The sequence below is a fragment of the Taeniopygia guttata genome, chromosome 2, assembly GCF_048771995.1.
Source record: "Taeniopygia guttata chromosome 2, bTaeGut7.mat, whole genome shotgun sequence".
Lineage (NCBI taxonomy): Eukaryota > Metazoa > Chordata > Aves > Passeriformes > Estrildidae > Taeniopygia > Taeniopygia guttata.
In genome coordinates, this window is record NC_133026.1 from 118,125,099 (window position 1) to 118,142,622 (window position 17,524).

General features: G+C 35.3%; 1 protein-coding gene across 2 annotated transcripts in view; it reads left to right on the forward strand.

Annotated features, from left to right (window-relative positions):
- PREX2 (phosphatidylinositol-3,4,5-trisphosphate dependent Rac exchange factor 2) overlaps positions 1–17,524 on the forward strand; it is a 168,907-nt gene that overhangs the window by 57,716 nt on the left and 93,667 nt on the right. For both annotated transcript variants that reach the window (XM_002198999.6, XM_072924731.1), the window contains exons 7-12: positions 391–524; positions 2,537–2,640; positions 9,507–9,656; positions 12,307–12,451; positions 13,995–14,095; positions 17,156–17,259. In XM_002198999.6, the coding sequence (XP_002199035.4) occupies positions 391–524; positions 2,537–2,640; positions 9,507–9,656; positions 12,307–12,451; positions 13,995–14,095; positions 17,156–17,259 (738 nt within the window). The remainder of the gene's footprint in view (positions 1–390; positions 525–2,536; positions 2,641–9,506; positions 9,657–12,306; positions 12,452–13,994; positions 14,096–17,155; positions 17,260–17,524) is intronic.

Consider the following 17,524-nt stretch of genomic DNA (forward strand, 5'->3'; position numbering starts at 1 on the left):
TGCACCCTTAGTGATGCTCAAGTCCCAGGTTGCTTCAGCTTCCAATTACATCATGGCATAGATTATGTCTTGTAAAGCCCAATTTTCAGACATTTCTGAATAAAGTTACTGAGGATATGAGTTATTAGATAAAGTTGACCTGATTTTCAGAAGAGATCTTTGCACAAAAGTAATATAATTTAGAAACTTTTTGTTATAAAAATGTATCTATTCACAAAGCTAGTGTTAAACATCCTTACAGATTACTGCATAATTACAATGCAATAAATTACCATGACTTCTTTCCAGAGAATTTTTATACTTGTGATTTTGTATAAGAAACTTTTCCTTAGTTGAGGCAAAGTACTTCAGTTCTCACTAAAAGAGTAATCTCTTTCCACTCAATTTTAGGGGTCCAACATCACAGACACATGTACAGAAATGCTGCGAAGTGGACTACTACTGAAAATTTCAGCAGGAAATATCCAAGAGAGGATATTTTTTCTTTTTGATAATCTTCTGGTCTACTGCAAAAAAAAGCACAGGTAAATGATTACTTTCAAAAATAATGTGCTTTTCTCACAATAGAGCTAATCATGAGTATATTGCTCTGTAAGAACCGCAGCATAAAAGTTATAATCTTTATAAGAAACTTATCAAAGAGAATTATTTAATTAAAACAACTGGAAAAAAATTATATGGATACATAATCCTAGTGGTGAAGTGTCGGGGAAAAGAATCTGTTTTGTCAGCCTTCTACAGCAGGTTATATGTGATGGTCTCTCTTCTAAGAAGTGTAAACAGTCTGAATTTTTCGTTCAAACAGATTAGTATTGTAGCCTGTGGAATAAAATAAGTCTCTACAGATTTAAGTTTGATGCCTTATATTTGTAATCAGGGAAAACAGCCAGAAAGCTGCTGCTTGCTGCATTCCAATGAGCAATCTCGTAGTTCAGCAACAAGCTTCTGTAGACAATGTTGTGAGAAATAAGGGTTTCCTATGTACGTATATTTCTCTTGATGCTAAAATTTGTCTCTTTAATCCAGAAATTGTTTTAGAGTAGCCACTAAATACATATTACTGGATAGATATTTGAGAGATTCCTGGATACATGATACATCTTCTTCTAAAATTTCTGATATTTGTTGTAGTTTATTGTCCAGCAATTACAAATAAGTTGCTGGTTACATAGTATCTTTTCAGCTGTCCTCCACTAAGTTCCATGTTTTTGTAGCCATATTCTCATTAAAATGCACTATTGGATGAAAATCTCGAAATGCATGAAAGGTTGTCTGTGGTTTCTTAGTTTCAAATAATCATGTCACTGGCTGGTACCATGGTGGCATCTCTGCAGATATAGGATTAAGTAAATTTAGAATATAACTTCAAAATTTAAGATGAGAAATTAATTGCTTATTTCCAGCAAGAGACTTAAAATATTGATTGGCAAGTATGTAAAGAGAGAAATCGTATTTTGGTAATTTTACAAAAATTGCCTTGCCTTTATGGTATGAGATATTTAATGTAATTTTTAACCATCCTTTTGTGGCAGAGTTGTGTAAACATGGAATGCTATATTTGGGTTTACAGTTTTAAAACTCAGTAGACATATTGGAGTCACTCACTTTGAAAAGAAAAAACACTTGCTACTGAAACTTTATTCTGGTTTTGCTTTGATGCTTTTTTGTATTTTTAATGTATTACTCAGTTTTTGAATAATAAATTTATGGTGTAGTAGGGTTACTCATAAGACAGTAATAAAGTAATGATTGAGAAGCAGGTAATTTTATGAAAATTAGTACCTCTTTGGAGTGAATGAAGGTCAAAATTCAGGAGATCCTTGACTCTTAGGAGCTGACCTTTATTTGATATACACTAATAATTATCATCATAGGCAAAAATGGATAGACAATAATCCCTGCCTTATCTGAGGTGTGAAAAGCTGTCTAGAACTGGGGTTCTCCAAAGGCAGTGGCTTCACTGGAAACAGTAACAGCAATGCAAAGTACTTTCGAGCATAATGCAATGAAACTGCCACGAGCTTCACAATCCTTAATCACAATTCTTGGTTAACCCTTACATTAGGAAGGAAAGATGTCTTCATCTTTCCCTACATAAATCCCATTTATGATGCTAACATACGTAGGTCAAGATTTCTATCCAAAGATGTTCTCATTTAATTATTTTCAGTCACACTACCCCCATGCTGAATTTCTAGACTAATGGGGAGACCAGATCAGCTGGGAGGAAAGGCTCTCCTTTTTTGGTCTTTGATGGCAGACAACAGCATATAGGTACCCAAGTGTTGGAGCAGAGCTTTTACAGAGTGAGACTTTCCTGATGAGCTCTCATTCAGGCAGGAATTTGCAGGTGACTCTTACCAGCCTTAGCATCTTTGCATTTCCATCAGCAGCATCCCATTCAGCATCCGATTCTACAACTCAATTGCACAGGTATTAAGGTGTTGTGGTCTCTAAATCTGCATGTAAAGGTAGCAGTGTAGAAACATAGAAGAAGGGAGTGAATGGTGTGCTCTTCTGTGCTTTCTTTTTTCAGGAGATTGAAGAATAGCAAAGCATCTACAGATGGCCACCGTTACCTTTTCCGGGGCAGAATAAACACGGAAGTAATGGAAGTGGAGAATGTAGATGATGGAACAGGTGAGTATATTTGTGTGGCTCATTTCCAGAGCCATCTTTTGAGGTGGTGAAATCAAATTCAGCTTCATGATTTCTTTTAGAATGGAGGATGCTCTATATATTTAGAAGGAAAGAGGAAGACACTGCTTTAAAAGCACTATCTGTTAATATCAAAATTCTGCTTCTGTGACACATCATTGCTTTCATCCATTATGAGTTGGGCATCCATAGATGAGTATTTTATGCTTACATGAACAAAGTAATAAAATAAGATGACATTTATTGCTTAGCTGAAATTGCATATTTAACCTCACTTTACAGCATTCCAGCACTCTTAAAGAACTTATCCCTAGGTACATGGTATATTTATAACAGCAAGTGGAAAACCTACCTCTGTTGGGATGAAACATTATAAATGCTGAAATTGTAACATAAGGAAGGATTTTTAAAAACATCTTTAGGGATATAATCCATAGGATTATTTAAAATCTTCCTGACATATATTCACAAAGAGAAAACCCAAAGTATTCCTAGACATGTAAATTTTTGTTTTGGAAACTTGAGTTTAACCTTTAAGCTTAACAATAATTATTTTTTCTTGCAATTAAAATATTTTGGGTTTTTTTAATGTGAAGATTAAAAAAAAGTGATGTATGAAACTTGCAGTGGCATTGCAAATATGTAAGTCTGTCAGGAATTTCTGTGAGTTATGTATTGCTTCTCCTGATATTTTAAAATTGTTAAGTTTTTCCTCTACTATGGATTCCAAGCATTTCTCAATGTAATTTTGTTCTAGAAATGAGTATTAATAACAATGAATTTACTTCTAAGTAAACTTCATAGGAATTGAATATTTCTTTAAAATTTGTTTTTAATATATTCCTGGGTTCCTTGTCTTCAGAATAGTTTGCTCACTTCTTGTTTTACAGAGTAGACAGTATAATTGACTTGGATGAAAAATTGACTATTGTTCTTATTGCAACAAAATAGTTTATTGGAAGACTGTTGTCTCTTTCCTCCATCTCATATTTTACAACTTTTATTCATGTGTTATGTTTTTATTATTTCTTATTTTATAATTTTATTTTTGTCATTTGTATTTTGTTTTTTGATCAGTTTGCTTCTATTTTTTGGCATTCACATTCAATTTTATAAAAAAAAATACATTAATAAATGCTCGGAATTAATGACTGAAGTGTCTAGAGCTGAAATTTTACCAGTGCCAGAATAATTACTGTAATGCTGCAACATGGGATGTCTTCAACTATTCCCAGGATTGTTTGGCTTTTCTGAGAGCATTATTTTTCAGTCTTCTCATTTATGTTCCAGAATACCAGAGCAGAGCATTTTGTGCAGTACTGGTACCTATCCCATTTTATTTTATACTGTATTAATGTCTGAGAGTAGGACTGATAATTACTTTCTTTTCTGTACTGAGTTTTATCTTACCATTTGTACAATTTGTTAAGTATTCAGAATTCAAATCTTGTTCCCCAAAGCTCTTGCAATGCTTCTTGACTTGGTTCTGTGGACAATGTTAGCACTGAACCATTTAAGCTATTGATAAAAATGGTGAAAAATGCTGAACATATGGTGATGTCACACTTGATTCATTGTCTTTGCTTACCAGACGTTTTTTATAAAAACTTCTTGACATCTGTTTTGGGTTATGTCCTTCACCAGGCCCCCTGATTTAGTTAGTGATTTCAAGCTATCTGTGGGTACACTGCAGTGAATTTCTTCAAGCCTCTTTGAGTTGAATATATTTTATTTAATATTCATTATCCTGCTATTCCCCTTTTCCAACCTGTATTACTGCCCAACGTTTAGCTTTGTTTGTATAAAATCTCAGGTTTTGTTTATGCAAAAAAGAGAGTTGATTGTTTCAATCTTTCCTGTCATGTACTGTTTGACTTCCTTTCATTTATTTTCTTTCATCTTCCTAAATATGCTTTAGAAATAAAAGGCAGTTTCCCTGTTTGCAACATATCACTTTATAAGACAGCATCTCTTTGCTTCTAACTGTTAACATTACTATGTCCAGAGGATTATACCCACCATCTTCTTCTTGATGAATATTCCAAGAATTCTGTAACTATTCATCTTTAACTGACTCCTGCCTACATATTGTTGTGCATTTAGCATTGGCTTTAGGAATTGTTTCTTTGATCCTCTATCTGTCCTACCTTTCTTCATTTACTTGTTCTAGCTATTCAGTCCTTGGTCTTTTTCACACTGTTCATTTTCCTTCCTGCCTGTTTTTCTTCCTCAGTGAGTCCTGAATTATAATGTGGCTAAGAACAAATAGTCTTCCTCTATGCAGACACCAGTTGTCTAATTTCCTTCAGCCCCAGGAAATTTTACTACTGTACTCATTTCCTATAGCCTTGTACCCAGTACTGGAGGGTTCATGTTTCCTTCCTCCTGAGCCATATCAGTTCTTGTCACATTTATATACACATTATTTACAGAATCCATACTCCTTTCCACACTTCTGCGACATCATTAATAGTTTGGTTAGTCTGATTTATAACTTACTAGAGATGGTGGATGCTCAATCCCTAGAAGCATTCGAGATTAGGTTGAATGGAGCTCTGAGCAACCTGATCTGAAAATGTCCCTGCTCATTGCAGGCTATTTCCAGCCCAAACTGTGTTATGATTCTTTTTACTTGCATTTTTTCCTTATCACATTTTCTGCTTTTCCCATTTCAGTGTATCCAATATCATAAGATTTATTCTTCCTTGTAATTACTGCTATTTCATCCCCCTTTTCTGTGGTTCTCTGAAATTTGGAAGTTTCTATGTTAATTCCCTTGCCTGTGACATCATTCTGCCTTTTTCTTGTCACCCTCCCCTTTTTTTATTTAATGCTACCTGCTCTTTTCCTTCCTTGTGAGTCTTCAGTGTTTGCTCTCTTCACACAGATATTTTTTCTTTCACTCAGATCATGATGTCCTTCTTTAACCTTTATCTGCCCTGCTTTCTTTACTGTTCTCATTTGTTACACCCAGATATCTTGTTTCTCATCCCCTGTAGTCATCCGTGTTTGAGCTGTTTTTGTCTCATTGCATTCCCAAGAGAAGTAATATCCTAGTGTCACTCAAATTAGCTTTGCATGTGCTGTTTTTGGTATTGCATTATTTTATTCTCTTTAATCATTTATTACCTATCAATTTCTGTAATTCCTAATTTAGAGTGGAAGCTCTGAGTGCAGAGTGCTTATATTTTTATATCTGTGCAGGACTCTTTGTCATGCACTCCAGATGGGTCTCTTTAAAGAAATTAAAGACTATTGAGTCTAGATGATATTTCCACAGTTCCTTACTGCAGATTTTGGGATCCCCTGCTCACTTTATATAAGGAACTATGGAGCTCCAGGGAACAAGGCAACTGAGAGTGTTTGCTCTCAGCATTGATAGATGTAGGAATGTAATATTCGTTTTTTGTGGGTAGAAGCATAGAAATAGCAAAACAGATTCCCAGTGTGGTTTATTATCATGCTAATGACATGCCTACAGAAATTAACAAAGCTTTTTCTGAGAAGCAATTTTTCTTTGATGAAATTAGGCCTTGGCTGAGCAGTACAGTTGGTGTCAGCTTTCTTTTTTTATTTCAGCACCATGAAGCGCTCTGCTTTTCTTGATTGCACTGATTAAAGTGGGATGCATATTAGTTATCAGGGCAAGCTATTTATGGTCTTAAAATAATGTGGCTTCACAAACACTTTCAAGTATTAGAAAGGTGGTTTTAATGGTAATCATATTCTTTTTTCTGTACCTAAGTTTCAAAAATTCACTTTTGAGAGAAAATTACATTTCTAAAGGCATTAATCAGCCATTAAATAAATGGTACTTAGTTTATGAAGAAAAGCACTTGAGACTTAGGAAATACCAGATTTATGTTTGCTTCTAGTAGTTCTGTCCTCTAGTCTTGAACTGAGGCATGATATAGAAAAAACACAACATGATAAAAGTAGCTGGAAACTCCACCAAAAAGTACACATGGAGGGTGGCAGTTGATACTATGCAGCAATTATTCCTGTGGGGTTTCTGAACATTGATGCTCCTAAGAACCTCTAAGAAACATACAATTATTTCAGTACAGAGACTTCTGTTTTTTTTTTTTTTTTTTTTTCGAGGGAAGAAAATTCTTTTGTATATGGCTGCAACAAATTGCTTTTTATGTATCACTCAAAGATATGAATCTTGAATTTTGAACAGTATATTGCAGTTCAAATTACTTTAATGTATTACTAAGACACATTAAATGATGTCATCTTTCATCGCCTTTCCTAGGGAAGATGTAGGTTTAATGATTTGTTGATCCTGCCTGTTCAGACTTTGCATGGAGCAAGCAGCAGTCTTGTGCTCTTCTTCCTTCTGTAACCATTATGTGAGGTTTGAAAATTATTTGTTTAGCCTGGCTTCCAGCTGTGATTGCATTGGTGTGACAATGTGCAGATGTGCAGAGCATCTGGGCAGTCAGGATATGCACACCTCCTGGCTGGCCAGCAGTTCTTGACCAGATTTTGCCCAATAGCCAGGTCAGAGAAGGTAGGAGTTTATATGGGATGACAGTGTAATGCTGAACTGCTCTTGACTATGGACATTGGGCGTATTGGAGAGAACAAATTACTCATGGGAGCCTTGGAGAATAGTAGGAATTGCTCCCCTTTGTGGGGAGTGTGAAGAGCAAAGGAGAAAGCAGATTCACAAATGGATTCAGATTACCCTTCAGACAGAGGCTGAAGTGCAAGTGGGCATCCCAGCAGTGCGTTACTATGGCAGAGCTGGACAGCTGCTACACATTTTCATCCACCTGCCTCAGTGCCCTCTGTATACATTAGGCAGTCATAATACCTAGCTTGGTGATTGGGCCTTTCCCAGAATTCTGTGAGTTTGTGGTGGAATGAGGTGAGTGTGGTCAAACAGCTGAAGTGCTCCTGGTCCTGCAGTTACAAATCCTCAGATGCCAAGGAAGCTGCAAATTTAAAAAAATCATCTCCACATTGAGAGATTCAAGTGTCTGGGCACGCCATTTTTTTTATAATTAAGTTACTTAAGCTACTAAATTGACACCAAATTTTTGTCTGAAGTGGTCCATTTGTGAGTCTGAGCCCTCATTTTTGATTTTTTTTTTGGCCACAATTTTTAGTGTTATGGTTCAATGAACCAGTAATCATTTCCCTACACAACGTGTCTTGTGATGATAGATATACAGTAACAAAGACCACAGGAAAATTATGACCCTGTGTTTTTATATGTATTCACCTCTAACTTAAAAAATAAACAAAGGAACCATAACTTTACTTCTGCCTCCGATCCCCGAAGGTCTGCAGTCTGTCATTTGAGAGTTTCTGTTTGAGACTTATTTCTTGTCCTTGACTTTTGGGTCTGATTTTGTAAGTGTATGAATAGTATGATGGGTAATTTTCAAGAAACAATAGCTTTCAAGAAACAAAGTATACTATGTGTAGGCTGTGCAAATAAAAATATGATAAATAGCTGAGTAGCATAAACATGATGTTGGAAAAATGACTTCATATTTTTCCCTGTCACAGACTTGCTTGCACATTTTACGTGCTTTGAGTACTAGAAAGTTTTGTTGGTTTAGAAGTTAGCCATCAGTCTCATGATTTTCTAGTAGTTCCTGACATTTCCCAGCCCAGTACACAAAGCTTGGCTGCTTTCTATCTAATTAAAATGCAAAGTTATTGAAAAGATACTAGCATGTCTGCTGAGATTTATGATAAATCTTAACAAGCATTTCAGCAAGGGTTTCAGTTTCAGAAAATCTCATCTCATCATAAAAAATAGGGCTGAAAAAGTATTTACTAAATTAAAAGCTGCGTAGTTATTGCACTAGTTCAGGGTTGGCTTTTGGTCTTTTTTGCTGCTTAATGAAAATTTGCAGTGAGAAAATATTGACCTTTGATTTTTCTTAGTGTTTTGTATTGTAGTTGATAGCTCTAGTTTTTTAGTCTGTGTTTTATGAATAAAACATTATTTCTTATCATAAAGCATTTATCCCTCACAATTTTTCCACCAGAAAATCAATGTAATCCTTGTGAAGGATAGTTAGGGGATTAGTTTTGGAATTTCTGAATGAGATTTATGGACTAGCATGGTAAAATCAATTGCTATAGAAGCAAATATAGAGTAATAAATAGTAAATAATTTGATTTCTATAGTATAGATATTTTTACATGTTACGTGTCAGGAGTTTAAGTTATCTAAAAACATCAGCAACCCTTACCTCTCATAATGTGCTCATCAAATATGAGGCTGTTAGGAACATATTTCAGGAATTATGCATTTGGTTTATTATATTCTAGTTTGTTTAAACTAGTAAGGGTAGATATTTGCTTATTCAGGTAACTAGTAAAGATTCACCAAATATCTGTGCTTTGATTACTTGTGAAATTGAAGTTGTATTTGCCCCCTGCATATTTAGTCCTTTTTTACACTTAATAGTAAATCAGACAATCAGCACAGCAACTCTGAGCAATTTAAGGGGCAAAAGCACAATGCTGCTTGTTTAAATAATTATTTATTACAGTTTAACACAAAAGTACTCCCAAGTACTGTTATCTTTTCATTTATTAGGGTTCTAGGATTCTGCCTGTTTAGTGTTGACTTTATACCTTCTTTCATATGCTAAGCAAATCTGTGTTACACTGTACAAAGAACACTTTTTACTAAAATAAAAACTACAGTTTATTAAGTTATACCACACTTCACAGCCACACAGATAACTTTAAATTAATTTTAATTCTTCTGTATTTTCCAGGATTTTATGCATGGTGATAAGTTTTTAATTGTGGCAACTATTGCTATTGCTTGTTTTAAGAGTTGGTGCTCTTTAAGCAATTTTATCTATTCCCAGCTGACTACCACAGCAGTGGCCACACTGTTATTAATGGCTGGAAGATCCACAACACGGCAAAGAATAAATGGTTTGTATGCATGGCAAAAACCCCTGAAGAGAAGCAAGAATGGCTGGAAGCTATTTTGAAAGAGCGAGAGAGAAGAAAAGGTAGGTCGATAAACTTCCTTGTGTTGCTCTGCCAGAAAGCCATACTGTATTTTTGTGTTGAGAAATAAAGCAAAACCAGCTGGTAGGCAAACTTGTTGTGTCAGGTTCAGCTGAAGATTTATGGATACCAGCCTGGGAAAAATGAATCAAACTTGTACTGGGAAGGGCATAATGTCTTGAATCATATATGCTGGTAGTAAATCTGTTTGAGGAATGGGGAGATGATTTAATCTGTGATTTTACAGCTTATCCTCAACCAGTATAAATTGTCATAAATTCATTGAGACCTGTGTATTATTGTGGTTTGTGGAATCTGAGGGTCTATCTTAAATGCCTCATGGGATTTGTATGCACTGATTTCCTTTGTGACTGGCCATTTGAATCACTGAAATGAGCAGGCCTTTTGTGCCTGGATCTTAATGCAGATGATCCAAACTGAAATGGTACACAACACATTCACAACTCCATCTTGGATGTATTGCCTCCTACCCAGGAAAGTAATCACCATTTCCAATCACCTTTGGAAAACCATTGTCTTTCTGAGTAACTGAATTAAGGTGGAAGAATACTTGGATGAAATATAATCTGATCTCAAATGTGACCATGCATAACTTCATGTGTTCAAGGTGAACCCAGCACAAAGTAGAAGCAGGGAAAGATGAATGCACCATCATTTTCTGGAGCTAATTTCATTTGAAAGCCCTAATATCCTAATTAGTAATGCTATTTGGAGCCTTGATACTGAAAGAAAATATGACCTTGTGTTTAGATCTGTGATTCTTATCCTGATTTTTGTAGGTTTTCCATTGCCTGTTGCAGTAACTGTTGGTTTGTGCCTCTGTTGTAAATGGACACTAACAATATTTTCTTTGGTCTTTTAAAGTTGAATACTGGATGTTCTAGAATCTGTTGTAGGACCAGAGTTTTAAGTAGGGTGTCTCAGCACTGGCTAATCAGTAGTGTCATCAGGAATTTATAGCAGAAAAGCTAAAAAGATGCTTTAGAGGTCTAAACTCTCAACACTTTTAAAATATGAAAAATGTTTAAAAAGTGAAAAAGAAATGTGGTGGACATGGTGTCAAATGCAAAAAACCATAAAAAAACCAGGTTTGTCTGTGTCTGCATAAGACCTTGTTTGGAACTGACTAAAACATTTTCAATATATCTTACTTCTCTGTTAAGTTTCACTTCTCCCTTAGGCTCTTGATGCTTTAGGCAAGAAATACAAAGAGTAAGTAGTAGTATTTTATGTTGATGAATTCTTACTATTTCACACTAATCAACTGAGCAGCTGGTAATAGAAATGAGTTAGAGCTAAACTTTGGCAAGCTGGAGGTCTGAGGTAGCCATCCCAAAGCTAATACATGTCATAGGATTTTAGCATCCTATGATTTGTGGAAGACTTCAGGTCCTGATGCTCTCAGTGGGTTTGCCAGCAAGGAGAAAACCATGAAACGGGGAGAAGACGAGACGCACATAGGTTCAGATTGCAACACAGAATTGTCAAAAACCAAATTATTTGGAAGACTCAAGAGATTCAAAGGACTGAGAGAAACTAAGCCTCTACTTTTACTTGGAATCTGTGTAGCAGAAGCTAAACAAAAAGTAGCTGAACAAATGCTCTGAATTAAGTGATTTAGCAGAGTTTTGAGCTTTTGTAATAAAATGATAAACTAGGACCACTTTGTAGATTGTATTTGCTTGCTAGAGGAAATCAAGATGTATTGTAAACTTCTTGCAGAAATTTTCTGTCGATTTGGTGGCTTTCCTGTAAACCCCTGAGGCATTCAGCAAGTTAGAAATTTTTGAAAAAAACCTTTAAAATACAAAGGTGGTCATCTTTAAGATTGATGATGCCATGATGACCTTACTTGAAATGTCAATACAAATAACAGCATCAACATCCTCTAAGCTCCAGAAGTAGTATATTAGTTAAGTTTTCTTTTCCCTGGGGTACTCCATGTTTTATTTGTTTGTGTGACATCAATGCTGTGTGGTTCTTGGATGGTGAGAGACAATCCTTGTTCTATTCCCACTACCACTGTTAGCTTCTCATGACAGACACATTTCTCCAGGCTGTATTTCAGAACTAAAAAAAGTACCTGACCCTTACTCTGATGGAATATCATAGAATTACTTGGGTTGAAGGGGGCCATAAAGATCTCCTAGTTCCAGCTCCCCTGCCAAGCCTGAATGATTTTGTGGAAAAGGAGTGAATTATCTGTGTGAAACTATCATATGTATATGATAACTTGTTACTACTATTAACTGGAAATTTGAAAAATATTCCTTTCAGTGAAGATCTCTTTATTATCACTGATAAGTGCAAAACCAAGGCTCCTTATTTTACACTTGTGAACACATGACTACTCCTTTGCAAATGTTCATATACTGGAGTCAGTTGTTACTACAAAATAAATGGTGATGTAGATAGACTAACAAATTAAATTCTCTGTGAGAAAAACATCTTTTAGCTATGCTGTATGAAGATCAGATATTCATGGTTTAACTTGATCATGAGAAAATAATGAAAATCAGTTCTTTATCTTTTTTTCATATGTAAAATACCAGTATTGCTTTTCTCTTTCAGGGAACATACTGAAATATAATGGCAATATAACTTCATAAAATGTTCATGCATTTTTGGCAGGTTTAAAATTGGGCATGGAACAGGACACTTGGGTGATGATCTCTGAGCAAGGAGAAAGATTGTACAAAATGATGTGCAAACAAGGGAATCTCATCAAAGACAGGAAGAGGAAATTAACTACTTTCCCCAAATGCTTTCTTGGAAGGTATTATATGCATTTGATAGCATGAATTCTTACCATCTAAACCCACATTTTAAATCTGCTTTGGGATTCTGTAGAAACCACACTTCATTTGTAATGTCTGTTAGGCCTATTTGCCTCACAGAATTTAGCCAGAATGTAAAATGATATGCCTAAAATTTATGAATGTTGCAAAGTAGCTCTTTTAAAGAGACAAGGCTGCCAAGGGCATGATGAAAATATGGAAATGCATCAAGTGAATTAATTTCTCTCAAGAAATAATTCCCAACTTTTAAAATTCATTTTGTTTCTGGAATGATTAGTTTGGAATGTAAAATTTTATTTATTCCAACTAAGTAATATTTTCTTTTTAAACAGCTTCTGTTCTCCTCTTGCTTGAAAGTCAGGAACGGAGTTAGAAAATAAGGTTTACATGTTTAAATTATCAAAAGGATCTTTATAATGCCTTATTATGCCTATGGCTTGAGAAGACTGAAAAAGAAATAGATGCCCTTAAAATGTGTATATGAAAAAATCATAATTTGGGAGACAGTAGAGTTATCTCTTATTTAATTTGGCCATAAGTGTGAAAACTTATGGTCATAAGTTTTCATGACTTATGGTCATAAGTTAAGTGTAAAAAGCATTTTTATAAGATAGAGTGTTTTGCACAAAAAAAGTTGTTGAGAAAATACCACTGGGTTCAAAAGAGGAAATAAAACTTGGTAGAGTCTTATGATCTGTCAGAAGTGACACAGTTGAAGAGATGTGAAATCAGGATTAAGACTAATGATTCAGTTATGGTAGAATCATGTTTCCTCAGTAAAGTTGTTGGATGCAAGTGAAGAACACACTCATGGTGAGGAGCCATTTAAATCTACCAACAAACGGCTTCTTTTCACAGCTATCTTTGGAGTGAACTGCTTTGAAGAATGCTTCTGCTGATCCCAGGGCCACCAGTTATAACCCATAAATGTGAAAGTTGTACTACCTCATTGCACTATGCTTTTGATTTGTAACATGCCCATCTTATGTGCTGTCGATCCAATGTCTCTGAACTACATCAGCTTTGCTTTGGTAGAAGCCAGGCATTTTCTGCACATGAATATATACCTGGTATATATGCTCTGGATGTCAATATGTTTGACACACTTTGGAAGTTACTAGCCTACTGTTTATACTGTGTTCTGCCTTCCTGGCATTCCTGCCTTGGGCAGGTGCAGTAGCAATGCCTGGGATTGCTTTATGTTGGTTTGTCTGAGCAAATGCAGCTATGCTAGTTGAGGATATCCCAAAAAACATGGAAAGTCTTTACTATGTGCCAGGTTAAATTCATGCATGGAAAAGTTCTGAGCAGAAAAGACATCTCATGGGAAACCATATGTAGTTATGTCAAAATAATAGAAAAGCTGTAAAGTGTGAGTTTTTTAAAGGTGGTATGACATTTTGAGGATCATTAGGCTAAAGAATAATTTACAAGATTAGTAAGAAACACTAGTAATGGAGAGGGACATGCAGTAGATCTGGTATGAGATGTAAAATTTGTTTTCTGTATCTGTTTTTTCAGTGAATTTGTGTCCTGGCTATTGGAAATTGGAGAGATACACAAATCTGAAGAAGGTGTTCATCTTGGCCAAGCTTTACTAGAGAATGGCATTATTCACCATGGTAAATAGAGTTAGTTTTAACTGACTTGCTTTCAAGATAATAGTTGTTACTAGAATGGACTTAATTTTTTCTGACAAAAGATGGTCTTGTTAACACGAGACAGCTTGTGGAATCTGCATGATATCCTTCCAGGGGCCTTATGGGGCCATTGTCCATGTCCATAGCAGATTTACTGGGAAAGGCTCCACTGATTCGATCAGATTTTCTCTGTGCTGATGGGATCAGAGCATTAGGAAAAAGCATCTAGAGAAATGCTGCTGTTCTTTTGTAAGCAAAAATAAATTCTGGGGAAACAGAGAATAATACACTGCTTGTAAGGATTCTAAGCTTTATTAAAGTCAGGCATTTTTGGGAAGGTGTTAAACTAAGAATTTTACATGACAGTGAGTCACAACTGGATGTTTTGATAAATGTGCCTGCTCATCTGTTAGATGTTACGAGTGGAGCTGATGAATCTGTAACCCAGCAGTTAAATCTTTTGAATTTTTAGGCCTTCTCTTCACTACCTTGTATAGTTACTAAAATTGATATTTTGATGCTGAAATTTGTAGTCAACTCTCTGCATTTAGCTTATTGTAGAGAGAAGTATCACTGAAAGGGTTCAGTTTTTTAGTTGGTAAGAAGATTTGATTTCTGCAGGTAATTTGCTTTGGCAACATTTTTCTCTTACAAAAGCATGTCCTTATCTCTGCTTTTACTACAATGTATAGTCTAACAGGACCATATAAGTAAACCGAAGAATCTTCTGGTTTTGAAGTCATATTTTACAGAATATCATAGGTACAGTTACTCAAAACAAAGATGTCAAGTTAGTTACCATACCATCAGAGATCCAGGGTGTAAATTTAGATGGAATCTTTGATAATATACATTTTAATACTTCTGTACTCCAGCCAGCAATTAATTTAATAATTAATTTAAGTTCTTTGCAATGATTTTAGTGGCCTTGACTGGAAAGAAAGTGGGAGAAACATAGTGCCGCTGAGCTGGGTGTGTTTTAAACATATGCGGAGTAGGAGGAAAAATATTAAGGTTATTCATCAGTAGTCATGTAGTCGTCATTTCTTTAATGTCAGTCTACATGATTTTCTTCCACCATTATTCAAATGTCAGATGCTATTATGTTTACTACACACACTGAACTGTTTTCAATAGAATGATTCTGTTGCCAGAGATTCTTCTCCTGATCTTGTAATTTATATCCTAAATACACCCATAGATTTTCTCAATGCAAAGTTAAATGAATATTGTGTAACTTCATGAGATAAAAGGGTAATTATATTAGAGCACAGAAATGTGAGCCAGACATGCTACTTTGAATAGTGAATCCAGCTGTAGTTCACTGAAAATAGCATTCCTAAAATAAAGTAGAATGAACCATCTGTTTTCACAGAGGGAGCAAGGGAGGAAGAACGTTTGGCTGTTATTTACATTGCAAATATTGTAGAGGCCTTTGTTGAGAGCTTGCATATTCAGTAGGCTGGCCATTATTTTCACTGTGCTGGAGTTCATTCTAGCCATGACAGAACCGTGTTGTGATGGACATTGTTGTACTTCTTGATCTGTGAACTCTAGCAAGCAGAAAAGTTACAGTTTTTCCATTTTCCCCCGTTCTACTTTTATATAAGGGGGAATATCTGTTTGTATGCTGCTATTTTAAAGCTACCTGGTGGAATTCTCTGATATTTGAAATGACTGATACCAGTCAATGGTATGAGGTATTTTGTCCACTCACAGCTGATTAGAGATGGAAGCCTTATCTCAATGGATTAAGGAGATTTGTAGTTACAAAAATAAACTAAATATCAGTTCAACTAGAATAGTGTCCTGAGCTTTACTGTTAGTAGATATATCAAATGCAGGTAGAGATGTTATTTTGCTCTTGCCCATGACACTTAATATACGAAGTTCAGTTTTTATGTCTGTGTATCAGATGATGTGTGGCAATACTAAGCAGCTTGAAGGGGCATGAAAAATGGTGTAGATGGAAGGCACCTGACTATACAAAGTTTATGATGCCTAACTAAATTTCTGGAAGAGAATTATGTATGATGGCTTAATCACTTGCTATAGGAAGGCATACACAGAATTACCTAACTCTCTCAGGTGTGTTACTCTGATAAAGAAAGACATTACAGCACCCTCCTTTATCAGTTGATGACATGTAAATTGACTTTCAAAATTAAAGCGTACAACTGCAAGTAAAGCTGTAATTAATAACGTAGTTATCTTAGGATGGTGATAATTCCTAAGCCTGTCCTCAACCCTCAAATGGATCAGCTGTTTTTCAGAAAGATCTGTAGCAGTGCAGTTTCCAGGAGAACCTTTGTATCCTATGATATGATCTGTTTTGACAAAACACTTGAAATTGTGAGGTTTGTTGCTGGAAGCTTGTGAAACTCTGGAAGTCCAGATGTTAAGATCATTTTTCCCAGGTCCTTGGGGAAATAGATTATCAACATCTTCATAATACTTGCATAATAATCTCTTGGCAATTATCTCTTGATAATTGCCACCTAAACTTAGACATTTAGGTGGCTGTATATAGAGGGAGATGTTCCTCTCTCCTTTGTTCACACTGCAAGACTGGTCAAATGTGTTGTGAAGTGTTTGTATATTTACTGAATCATCTGAGATTGGCCTCATCAAGAATGAAGATAGAAAATAATAATATGAAAGAATAATATGAATAGTTGCAAAATAAGTATTACTTGATTATTTGCTTGATAAGCTCTGGAAAAGCACTGAAGACTAAAAAGATTTGAGTGCCTAATTTTTCATGCTGTCCCCTGCCTGTCTTCCATATCCTTTGCCCTGTGACTTGAAACTGTTTTCTTCTGTACTACTTAAATGTTTTAAGAAATATTGTCACCAGTGGCATAAAGGAGCTTAGGGCAGATGATCTAATTGGGCTTTCTGGCCTTCCTGCTTGAAATCTACTTATTGCTGTGTTTAGGGCTCTTACTAGAAGAAATTATGCTGACCTCTTTCTCTCTCCTTGGTTTCTTCAGAAAGTCAACTAACAATGCTTTTTTTTTTTTTTTTTTTTTTTTAATTTAGTTACAGATAAGCACCAATTCAAACCTGAACACATGCTGTACAGATTCAGATACGATGATGGAACATACTATCCCAGAAATGAGATGCAGGATGTGATCTCCAAGGTACAGAATAAAATAGTTGCTGTTATTAGGAAGAACACATCAGAAATTGAAATTCTGCTTGAAAAGTAATGTAAGATTTACTGGGATAAACAGCATCCCCTCACAGTTACCTCTCTATGTTTATGTGACTCAAATTCAGTTTTCCATTTCTAAGCTTTTGGTTAATTTTTACATATTTTAAATACAAAAGGACAATTTGCTATTGTGTAGTTATAGCTGCTATTCAATGGTTTCATATGCAGGATGCATTGCTTGTGTTTTTGGG